Raw genomic sequence first — 12,064 nt, 5'->3', positions numbered from 1 at the left:
GGCACGTGGCAGCTGGGGGAGCTAGGAAGTGCGGAGAGGCAGGGAGATGTGATAAGTACTTTTCAGCACCTCTCTGTGTGACACTCCATAAACCCACTGCACCACTCCTACATGAAAAACACTGCAGAGCTTTTGTGATCTTTGCAGGCATCTGGTGTTTATATGATGAGTGAAGCGGCAGAGCTGGGTCAGGTATTAAGAGGGCCTGGTGATTTCCTAGATCCACTGGCCTAAGCTGGCAATCAGGGAGGAGAGTCAGTTTCTCTGGTAGCAGAAAAGAAGTCAGCGGGGGATGAGGGACCCTGTGAGGAGCAGGGTGCCCAGAGGCAGCCAGCACCCAAGGGGTTCTCACTATGCAGCGCTCCTTTGAGTCATGGCAGGACTTTCCTGGTTCCTGGTGGGGAGCGGGGGGCTATTTCCAGAGGGGGCTATTTCCTGTGGGGGGGCTATTTCCAGGGCTCACATTGCCTACCTCCAAAGATGTGCCTACCTTGACCCCTGGAAAGCTCCTGCTTCTTTCTGCCCTAGTGACTTTCCACGCATTCATTCACCCAACAATGATCATTGATACCCTGTTTACGGACAAGGTCCCTACCCTAGAGAGTTGACAGCCCAGCTGGAAGCTGGAGCAAGTATACAAGTAACTTCAGAGCAAGTCAGAACATGATGGCTGCCTTTGGAGAGAGGCAGAGGGCTTCGCAGTGCAGAGGAGACCCCCATCTCAGAGATCAGGACTTCTGAAACTGGGTCTGCCCAACGTTGGGCCTCCGAGAACCTCATTGAACAAGACTTTGCCTGCAGGTCCGGCCAGCCTATGCTCAGGAATAACTAAGGAGTGGAGCCGCAGCAACATCCTTCCCAAATCTAGACGTCTTCCTCCAACTCAAGCCCAGCCTGAGGGCCAATCCCCTTGATTCACCCTTGGAAACAGACACCAGCCAAGGGAGCCGTCTCCTGGCGTTGACAGGGATCCGATTTAGGTCAGTATTCTAGTTCCCACTCCACAGAGGAATCTGACTGGAGGCCAGCTGTGGTCGATGAGTCATCCGGAACACAGGCAGGCAGCTATTTCCGAACTAAATGGCATCTGATCTCCCTCCTCACCTTGAGTCCAGTGCCCTGGTCTCCAAAAAACACTTCCTCTGAGATCAAGCCAGGGAGAGAGACACAGAGACCTGAGCAGAGGGGAGCCACCGTTGCTTCATCACTCCTGGTGCCATGCAGGCGGCAAAGGAACATCTGGGATAAAGCAGGCAATTCTAATAGATTCTACCTCCTTCCTTTCTCCCTCCCTCCTTCCTCCTTCCTTCCTTCCTCCCTCCCTTCTTCCTTCCTCCCTCCCTTCTTCCTCCCTCCCTCCTTCCTCTTTTCTTCTTTCTTTCTTTCCTTCCTTCTTTCTTCCTTTCTACCTCCCTCCTTCCTTCCTCCCTCCCTCTCTCCCTCCTCCTTCCTTCCTACCTTCCCAGCTGCCTTCCTCCTTCCTCTTTTCCTCTTTCCTCCCTTCCTCCTCCCTCTTTCCTCCTTCCTTCCTCCCTCCCTCCTCCCTTCTTTCCTCCCTCCTTCTTCCTTTCTCCCTGCCTCCTTCCTCTTTTTTTCTTTATTTCCTTCCTTCCCTCCTTCCTTTCTTTGTTCCTTCCTTCCTCCCTCCCTCCTCCTTCCTCCCTCCCTCCTCCTTCCTTTTTTCCTTCACACCCTCATTCCTTTCCTCCCTCCTTTTTTCCTGCTTCTCACTTGGAACACCTACTATATGAGCCATATACTGTTTTAGGCACCAAATCAGAGATGACCCTTTCCATTATGTAAGACACTGAAAATAAAGACTGATGTATATTGATTCTTACTATTTGCCAGGTACTATTATAACCACTTTACATCTATTAATTCTTTTAATCTTCACCACAGCCAAATAAGGCAGTGACTATTATTATCTCCATTTTGGAGAAGAGACATCTGGCTGAACATGAAGAGATGAAATAGCTTGCCCAAGTAAAACCATGTATAAGCAGTGCCCCCTTTCTGTACCAATTCATGCTATTGGAAGAAGTTTCTGGAAGCTGGCATGACCACTTCCCAGTGGGAAGGGAGTATCATTTCTTGAGTACCTACTGTGTGCTAGACACTGTGTTAGTCCCCCGACACCCCCAGTCTCTGTGTTGGCCACCCAGCTGACCTCTGGAAGGTCCCAGGAAAGGGAGCCTCACTCTCCCCTAGGGGTCCAATGTAGGAACTCCCTCCCAGCAGTGCCACTGCCAGGGTGGTGCCCTGCTCAGCTTCCACTGTGCCATGATGCACTCCTCCAGAAGCCAGCATCCAGTGTTCGCTGCTGAGCACAGGACAGGCCCCTGACTTGGATTCACAGAGGAAGCAGGCAGACACCCTGGTGCCCCCATCTCCGTGCCTCTGTTTTGGTCGTCATGATCCTGACTCTGGACTCCAGCATCACCACAGGGTCAGCTGCTGTGTGTCACCCTGAGAGAGTCCGGAGGGGCCAGGGAATGAGTCTGGAAGCCCAGTGGCCTCACCTCTCAATGTCCTGTCCACAGCTGGAGTTACTCAGCCTTGGTGTTCCTCCCTAGAGAAAGAGGAGAAAGCTTCATGGAACCCTAGTAGGTCTGAGTTTGTCATACTGAGGCATGTTGCTGCCTGGGGAAGAAAAGAGACATGTAAGGTTCTTGTTTTCCTGCCCTTGCACTCGGAGTTTTTGAAAAGGATGTCAATGATCCTTGCCAGGTAAGGGAAGAGAGCTTCCCAGTGCATGGGAGTCCATTACTTGGCCATCATTAGGCTTTCTGTCTCTCCTGTTGGACACGCCAGTGCTTGCCCCACTCAGAAGGCTTCTGAATATTGTGGACTGATGTACTGGGGTGAAATTCCACATCTGGTTCCACTTTAAGTGATTATTTTTAAACACTGGTAACCATAAAAATAATTTGTTATTCTCACTATTTAATACAGTGACGGACTATTACACTGTGTTGATATTTCAGAGTAAATTAATTAAAGTGGTCTGTTTTCTGACTATTGAAAACCATAGCTGGATTTAACATTTATGAATTTATTCTGAACACATTAAGTAAAGGTCTTCACATAACTTACATGAATATAATTTTAACAGTATTTTTCCTTCTCCCTCCTTCCTTCCTCCCTCCTTCTTCCTTTCTCCCTGCCTCCTTCCTCTTTTTTTTATTTCCTTCCATCTTTCCTTCCTTCCTCCCTCCCTCCCTCCTTCCTCTTTTCTTCTGTCCCTCCTTTCTCCTCAAAAATCTATTTAATTAACTGGAGACATGAAAGATAATGTTAAGGTCTTTGTAGGCAGTGACAATTGTAACACATAGGAAAATAATTTCATACACCCCAAATTTTAAAGGCTAACAGGACCTAGGAGATTATCTAGTTGATGTCTTTCTAAACTTTCTTTTAGCCATGACATCTCTTTTATAAACCAAATCTAACGTAGGACCCCAACAAATAAAAGTAGAGTTGCTTTGCAGAGACCAAGAAATAGTTTGGACTGGGCATGGTGGTCGTGCCTATAATCCTAGTGCTTTGAGAGTCCGGGGCAGGAGGATTGCTTGAAACCAAGAGTCTGAAACAAGCCTGGTGTCACAGTGAGCTCACATCTCTACAAAAGAAATAATTTTTAAAAATTATTCAGGTGTGATGGTGCACACCTGTAGTCCTAGCTGCTCAGGAGGCTTAGGTGGAAAAATTGCTTGAGCCCAGGAATTCAAGGCTGCAGTGAGCTGTGATCACATCATGGCACTCCAGCCTGGGCAACACAGCAAGATCCTGTCTCTTTTATAAAAGAAAAAAGAAAAGTATACAGCTGGAAAACTGCCAGAGGGGTCCAATTCTTTCAGGCCCATATCAGGAAACTGAGGCCAGAGGAGACTTGGCGACCACTCAAGGTTGGCTGCTTCTTCCTGGAAGAGCTGGAGTTCAAACTCAAGATGTTGGCTATACTTTAAAGCATTTTCCATGCTCCGTTGGTCTCAAGGGAATCGTAAGTATCACTTAACTCTAGCAAATGGATTGATGCCTTATTGGAATCGTGCAGTGGGACCATAGATCTTTACATACCCCTGCGTGGGAATGAAGAGACCAGAGGCCTCTGTGGATGGCGGACGTGTGAACCAGTCCAAGTAGGGTAAGAAGAGGCTATTCGCACAACCCAGGCTGGAATTTTGTACTGGGAAGAAGAGTAACAAACCTCCAGAATCCGAGGAATCAGGTGGGCCCGATGTAGCTACCCTCTTCCTGATGATCAGCCCCGGCCTGTCTGCTTTCTCATTCTAAAGGGCCATGGCTGGGTCCTCACCCTGGGGGTCGCAATTTCAACACAACCCCCTGGGTCGTCGAAGAAACGGGGCATTTTGACTCCTTTCTTGTCTAGGACTCCTTTCTTACTGCTTTTTGCTGTGGTTTGCATGTGAGGAGTTGGGAGGAGGCAGGGAGTATAAAACTTACACTCCTGGCATGTGAGCTCTGCATCTGTTCCCTTCTACATCTACCCAGCACACCCACTTCAGCATCCAGACCTCTGCTGAGATCACAAAACCCAGTCACTCTTCATAAGTCTGCCATACCAGACTACCATAAATTGTCATTAAATACCCATCCAATTCCCAGCCACATCAATGAAAAAACAAACAAGAGAGTGGGGCTGGTGATAAAGAACAGGCTTCTATCAGAATAGACACTATCGCACATCGCTGAGGAGATCCTTGGCTTTGATGAGCAAACTGTTGCACAGTACATTCTTAGAAGAAGACCTATTTAATGAGTAAAATCTGAAAAAGTCAGCCCAGTTCCTTTTCCCAGCTCCTGTAATACTAAGGTCAAGACAGATAGGTGCCCAATGATCTCATCCCGATATTATCTCATGCTAACACCCTCAAAAGAGGAATAGGGGTCAGAGGTCAAATGACCCATCCTTTTGTCTGGATATTATTTATACAGTATTGTTGCCATTGATATATCAGGGGTCTCAGCTCTCTTTGTTGGAAGAAGTATTGGCACATTTTTGGTGGGGGGGAATGTGAGATTGGAGTTTTTGTGAGATTTGAGTTTTTAGGTGGGGCTTGGGCAATTTCCTAAGTATCCTAGAATAGGTTATTATGGCCTGACTCCAGTGAGGCCATAATAAAAAAAAGCTCCAGTGAAGCTTTAAATTGTTGGAATTCTCAAAACAGTAGTGCATGCTTATACACCAGTACACCGTTAGCTTCCTGGATAATTTTGTTTATGTGAGTTTTTACACAGGCATTCCCACCACATCCCACTCCCAAAAAGAAGTGTTCACTTAAGGAATATCCGTACTCATATGGTCAAGCAGACAGAAACCTCCTGATTTGAAAAGGAGTATGAGAAGTTTGGTTTTTTGAGGGGTAGCAGAGTAGAACGGGGGCAGCTGTTGAAACACAACAGAGCAGACAGAGCACATAGGACTGATGAGGTTGAGAATGGAAAATGAAAAAGAGAAACAGCATTGAGTGCTTAAAATTAAAGGGAAGAAGTTGAGATGGCAATTAGTAACTCCTCTTCGGTAAGCAGAAGTTAACGGACATGGTAAGGTGATGACCTCCCAAGTATAAAAAACTCCTGGGATAAGCTGTATGTGAACAAAAAGGATTTAGTGGTCTTTAACAGTATTTGTTAACTATTTGACTTTATATACAACATTGCATTAAACAGAAAGTAGATATTTTTAAAACAGACAGATGTTTATTGAGTACTTGTGATATGGTTTGGCTGTCTCGCCACCCAAATCTCATCTTGAATTCCCATGTGTTGTGGGAAGGACCCACTGGTAGGTAATTGAATCATGGGGGCAGGTCTTTCCCATGCTGTTCTTATGATAGGAAATAAGTCTCATGAGAAATGATGGTTCTATAAGGGGGGGTTTCCCTACACAAGCTCTCTCTTTGCCTGCTGCCATCCGCATAAGACATGACTTGCTCCTCCTTGCCTTCCAGCAAGATTGTGAGGCCTCCCCAGCTATGTGGAAATATTAGTCCATTAAACCTCTTTGTCTTCCCAGCCTTGAGTATGTCTTTATCAACAGCATGAAAACGGGCTAATATAGTAAATTGGTACCAGTAGAGTGAGGCATTGCTGAAAAGATACCCGAGAATGTGGAAATGACTTTGAAACTGGGTAATAGGCAGAGGTTGGGACAGTTTGGAGGGCTCAGAAGAAGATAAGAAAATGTGGGAAAGTTTGGAACTTCCTAGAGACTTGTTGAATAGCTTTGCCCAAAATGCTGATAGCGACATGGACAATGAAGTCCAAGCTGAGGTGGTCTCAGATCGAGATTAGGAACTTGTTGGGAACCAGAGCAAAGATGATTCTTGGCATTTGGCCCCTGCCCTAGAGATTTGTGAAACTGAACTTGAGAGAGATGATTTAGGATATCTGGCAGAAGAAATTTCTAAGCAGCAAAGCATTCAAGAGGTGACTTGGGTGCTGTTAAAGGCATTCAGTTTTATAAGGGAAGCAGATCATAAAAGTTTGGAAAATTTGCAGCCTGATGCAATAGAAAATTTGCAGCCTCGATGCAATAGAAAGGAAAATCCCATTTTCCGAGGAGAAATTCAAGCCAGCTGCAGAAATTTGCATATGTAACAAGAACCTGAATGTTAATCACCAAGACAATGGGGGAAATGTCTCCAGAACATGACAGAGGTCTGCACCACAGTCCCTTCCATCACAGGCCTGGAAGCCTAGGAGGAAAAGATGGTTTCTGGGGCCAGGCCCAGGGTCCCCATTCTGTGTGCAGCCTAGGGACTTCGTGCCCTGCATCCGAGCTGCTCCAGCAGTGGCTGAAAGGGGCCAACATAGAGCTTGGGCTGTTGCTTCAGGAGGTGTAAACCCCAAGCCTTGGCAATTTGCATGTGGTGCTGAGCCTGCAAGTGCAGAGAAGTCAAAGATTGGGGTCTGGGAACCTTTACCTAGATTTCAAAGGATCTATGAAAACACCTGGATGCCCAGACAGAAGTTTGCTGCAGGGGTGGGACCCTCATGGAGAACCTCTACTAGGTCAGTGCAGAAGTGACTATGTGCAGGGCCCACATACAGAGTCCCTACTAGGGCACTGCCTAGTGGAGCTGTGAGAAGAGGGTCACTGTCCTCCAGACCCCAGAATGGTAGATCCACAGACAGCTTGCACTGTGTGCCTGAGTCACAGACACTCAACGCCAGCCCGTGAAAGCAGCTAGGAGGGAGGCTGTACCCTGCAAAGCCACAGGGGCAGAGCTGCCCAAGAACATGGGAACCCCTCCCTCTGACATTGGCGTGACCCAGATGTGAGACATGGAGTCAAAGGAGAGCATTTCAAAGCTTTAAGATTCAACTGCCCTGCTAGATTTTGGACTTGCATGGGGCTACTTCATTTTGGCCAATTTCTCCCATTTTGAACAGCTGTATTTACCCAATGCCTGTACCCCTATTGTGTTGAGGAAGAAACTAACTTGCTTTTGATTTTACAAGCTCATAGGTGGAAGGGACTTTCCTTGTCTCATATGAGGCTTTGGAATGTGGACTTTTGACTTAATGCTGAAATGAGTTAAGACTTTGGGGGATAGATGGGAAGGCAAGATTGGTTTTGAAATATGAGAATATGAGATTTGGGAGGGTCCAGGGGTAGAATGATATGGTTTGGCAGTGTCCCCACCAAATGTCATCCTGAATTCCCATGTGTCGTGGGAGGGACCCACTGGGAAGGTTATAAATTCAGGCTTTTGAATAGTTCACACTTGGATTTAAATCTCCGCTTGACCAGTTACTCATTCTGTGACCTGTGACATTATCCTCTCAGCCTCAGTTTCCCCATCTACGAAACGAGGTAACAACAATCTTACAGAACTTTTGAGAGTAGGATATGAAATTATTTATGTAAAACAGTTAACATAAATAATACATAAAGTGTGCTCAAAAACGTGTCCAATTACTGTGTGATACTTGTTTAGTTACTATATATAATAAATGTTATTGTTGAACTTGATGGAACACATAGAAGTACTATTTTGCAGTAAATATACTCTTTAATATACAATATGTAATTCTCTTGCTGCAAGCTTATTTGAGTTTAAATTTTCCAAAGAAGGAAATGGCTTATTGGCTTATTGTAGTGTCATCACTAGGAGTCTTGGAACGTTTCCTGTAAGAGGCATATAATGTGGAGGGGTACCACTAGAGGGCTCTGCAGGGACCCTAAATACCTTTTCCTTGGCTGTAGTGATGGAGAAGCAACCCTGAGAAGCCCTGACCTTTTGGAGATCAGAGCCATTCCATTCATTACAGCTGTTCAAGAAGGCAAGTAATAACAAGAATGCCACAAGAGCAACTCCTCGGAGCCACTTCTGCCAGAGAGCTGGGGGGTGCAGGTGGATGTCACCAGAAACAACTGGCAGATGCTGAGCTGGGAAACCCTATTGCTTGAATTTCCCTCTCTCCTGAACCACTCCACAGAGCTACCCTTGTGGGGACTTGGATGACATAATACAATGAAATTTTAACTTTGAGACAGGAAACCGGATAGTATTGAAGGTTCTGAAATTCTAGGCAAAGACCTAACCAACAATAACAAGAAAACCCACCTTGAATCTCAACTGATCCTTGAGGCTGCGACCCAGACTGATGTTTGGGCATGTGTAATGGAGATGAGCACAAGGCCCTGGGAGTTCTGGGGCTGCATGAGCCCTGTGTATCCTACATGCAGGGATGATGGCAGGGCACCTCTGATGATGCACTGTCATGGGATAAATGCCCCTCTGGACTCAGTGGTCACTCAGGGATTGTGCTGGCAAGTGATGCAATAGGTGTGTATATCATAGCTTTTTAACGAGCACCATCGACCAGTAGCTTACAGCTGTGTCTGAGTGACAGCAGTGAAGCCGGTGCCTGCAGAGGCAAATGTCAGACCTGCAGCTGAAGCAAGAACCTGGGAGCTGGGCAGAAAAGGAGCTTTCCTGCTACCCAGGTGAGTTTGGATCTCCAGACTGAGGCAGTGGGGTGGGAGCAGAAATCACTTCAAGCATTTGTTTTATTGTGGCTGTTTTGCTTCTGTGGTGTTTGAACCACCCCCTGCTCCACCCTGCAGAAAAAGAGCTGTCCACGGGGCCAGACGAGATAATGTGCCTCTAGACTCAAGAAATGAATGCCAGCCTTAGGAAGCTTGCTTTTTTCCAACTATCCCTGTGAAATAATTCAGGACTTCGCACAGTGAAGAGTCAACTCTCAATCCAAAGTCAAGCACTTTCCTTTTTAAACTTGTGCAACACTGAGGCTTAAGTTCTCAGGGTCTCCCTTCCGCAGGCGCTGGTCCTTTTAAAGGGCTCCTCAGGGAGGTGGTGGACAGAGGCTGCAGTCAGGACCTGGCTGGGAGGAAGAGAGGGATGAGGGCTGCGGGGCTGGGCGTCCCGGGGAGGAGGGCGGAGCAGGTGAGCTGCGGGGTGGGAGCAGGGAGTGCACTTGTACGTGACGTTGGAGTTTGCAGCAACCTCCAAGTAGGAGGCTGTGCGCGCGTGTGTGTGGAGTGGCTGCGTGGCCGGGGAGGATGTGCGCTGCAGGGTGGCCGCCGCAGTGAGCAACGCGGCGACCGGAGCCCGGCGGGCAGCCGGGGAGGCCGGGACTGAGAGGGGCGAACCGCTGGTGCTCCCCGGCGGCGGAGGGCCGCGTCGGCCACGGGCCCGGGAGAGGCGCGCTCCAGCCGGCCCCAGGATGTAGGCGATCGGCGGCAGCGCTCCTGCAGGCGGCCGGCTCATCATGAAGAAGCACTCGGCCCGGGTGGCCCCGCTCAGCGCCTGCAACAGTCCGGTCCTGACCCTCACCAAAGTGGAAGGTAATGCGCGGCCGCCTCGCCCCGGGGGTCCCTGCACCCTAGCCGGGGGATGCTGCCACCCTGAAGGGGAGCTGCCTGACTGCGGGGCGCCGGGGCTGGGGGTGCTGCTCCCCAAGGACGCGGCTCCGCAGTGCAGAGTGCCGCCGTCTGCGTGGGGGGACCTAGCAGCTTCGGGGGCTGCCCTGAGCTCCCTGGCGAGCAGGAGTGAGCTGCTGCGGCGAGCGAGCACCCGGCTCCCCAACCCTCTCCTTCCTGGGCAGCACCCAGCGCATCTGGCAGCAGCTGCACCCTCACCTCCATCCCAGTTTGTCCTGGGGCTCTTGTGTGTTCGTCAGGAGGGGGTCGTCCAGCCGCTCCCAGTGTCCCCTCACCGCACACACACTTGAGTTGCCTGGGTGTGGAGCTCTGTGCCTCACCCCCAGGCCGACCAAAGGTGCTGCCCGTGGCTGGTAGAGGTGGGAGAGGGCTGCAGCCAGCTAAGGAGACGTCTCTCCTGCCTGTTCCGAAGCCTTTCCGGCCACCAGCCAAGTGACTGCCCTGCTCTTTGGGAATGGGCGGGGCGCACAGGTGAGGGAAGAGCCAGCACCAGTCTGTAAACAGGCTCTTTTCCTGGCCCTGGAGAGGGCTCAGATGGGCTGTGAGAGGGCCCCAGAAGGTCTCCTCCTCCTCCTCCCCGTGTTGTCCTTTCTGCCTGGAACTGCTGTCACCCAGGAAATGTGAGCCAGAGGGCAGGGGAGGAAGCAGCCCACCGAGGAAAGCTTCCTCAGACACAGCTGGCTTCTGCTGGCCTAAGGGGCCTGGCTTTCCAATGGAGAAGGGGACAGAGGGACCAGTCCCAGTTCTTAACTCCTCCTCCCAGGAGGCAGAGGTGGAATGACTAATGCCCTCTCCCAGGAGCAAGCCACCTGGGCCAGGTGAGGCAGGCCGACCATCCCCTAGGTCCCAGGAGCTGCCCTCTAGGCCTTTGCTTGTGCTGAGCTAACAGAGCCCATGAGCATCAAGCTGTGAGTGAGGGGCAGCCATGGGCTCCGACAGAGCCTGGCTTCTGCTGTTCCTGGGAAGCCTGGACTTCTCTAGGCTTCTGTGGACCCTGCTTCCCACTCATGATTTCTTGTTTATTACAATAAATCTCAGAAGCAGTGAGGACAAGACAGAGGCTGGCTTGGTAATTGTATGTTCCAAGCTCAACTATCCACACAGGCCTGCCTGCAGCTGCCCTAGTACTCTGACCCCCATCCTACAGAGGGGCACTTTGGGGCCCAGCAAGGTGGGTTAATGTGTCCTAGACCCACAGTTGGTAGGTGGTGAGGCAGGAATGGAATCCTGGGCTGTCTGATCCAAAGCTTATGCATTTTTTTCAGAACATCAGTTTGCACTGAACTGCAACTACTTACCTATTTCTCATCATTTTCTATCTTTAGGAGGTTGGGTTTTTTTTCCTTCTTGTGGCTGTCTTCTTCTCTCCTCCATCCCAACCTCAGGAATGACTTGATATCAGCCATCTACACCTGAGTTTAGTGCAAGTGCTACCTCTTCCAGGGGTGTTTGTATTTCTAAGCCTTCTCCCAGACATTGCCCACATGTATGTGTGAGTTAGGGAGGGAAGGGTTGGCTGTTTATTTCTCTGAGGGCAGCAGGGAGTGAGTGTCTGCTCACTCATAGGGTCCTCATGGGAAGCTGCCCCACTCCTACCTGCTAGTAGGACAGATTGGTCCCGCTCTCCAGCAGCAGGGGTTCTCCCTGGGACACTCCCAGCCCTCCTTGGGCAGGACAGGTTTGAACAGCACTGGAAGTGGGGCAGGACATGGATGGCGGAGCTACCTGAACTGGGTACTGTGGCCTCAGAGGTGCTGCAGGAGGCAGTGAGTGGCGTGCGAGGCACAGGTACTTCCCTATGGCCAAGCCTGGAGGTTGCCTTCAGGGAATGAAAATGAGAGTTATCTCCCACTAACCACCCCCCCCCCCAAAAAAAAAAAACCAAACCCTTAGGGCTGCTGCCAAAAGAGTCTTCTGTGCATACTAACACCAGCAACTGCCTCGTCATGGACTTGGCTTTGGAACTAGCATTTCCTCATAAATGCCTGTGGATAATGGAAATGTATAGTGAACTAAGAAATGGTCAGATTGAGGATTGAGACTGGGCTCTTCCCCTTTTCCAGTTGGATTTGTGTAAATCATGAAAACAGCCTCAGTTTCCTCAAATGTAAAAGGAACAACCTACTT

General features: G+C 49.5%; 1 protein-coding gene across 2 annotated transcripts in view; it reads left to right on the top strand.

The window, feature by feature from the left end:
• The window catches only part of SLC35F3 (solute carrier family 35 member F3), a 393,360-nt gene that overhangs the window by 269,646 nt on the left and 111,650 nt on the right, over positions 1–12,064 (top strand). The window contains exon 1 of one of the 2 annotated variants that reach the window (XM_023216281.1): positions 9,478–9,841. The exons of the other annotated variant lie outside the window; for it this stretch is intronic. Coding sequence (XP_023072049.1) covers positions 9,766–9,841 — 76 coding nt within the window. The 5' untranslated portion in view covers positions 9,478–9,765. Of the gene's footprint in view, positions 1–9,477; positions 9,842–12,064 lie in introns of those variants that run through there. 2 annotated transcript variants of the gene reach the window in all.

This window comes from Piliocolobus tephrosceles, chromosome 1, assembly GCF_002776525.5.
Source record: "Piliocolobus tephrosceles isolate RC106 chromosome 1, ASM277652v3, whole genome shotgun sequence".
NCBI classification, from domain to species: domain Eukaryota; kingdom Metazoa; phylum Chordata; class Mammalia; order Primates; family Cercopithecidae; genus Piliocolobus; species Piliocolobus tephrosceles.
The sequence above is the reverse complement of the archived record's forward strand: the minus strand, read 5'-3'. Positions and strand labels throughout refer to the sequence as shown.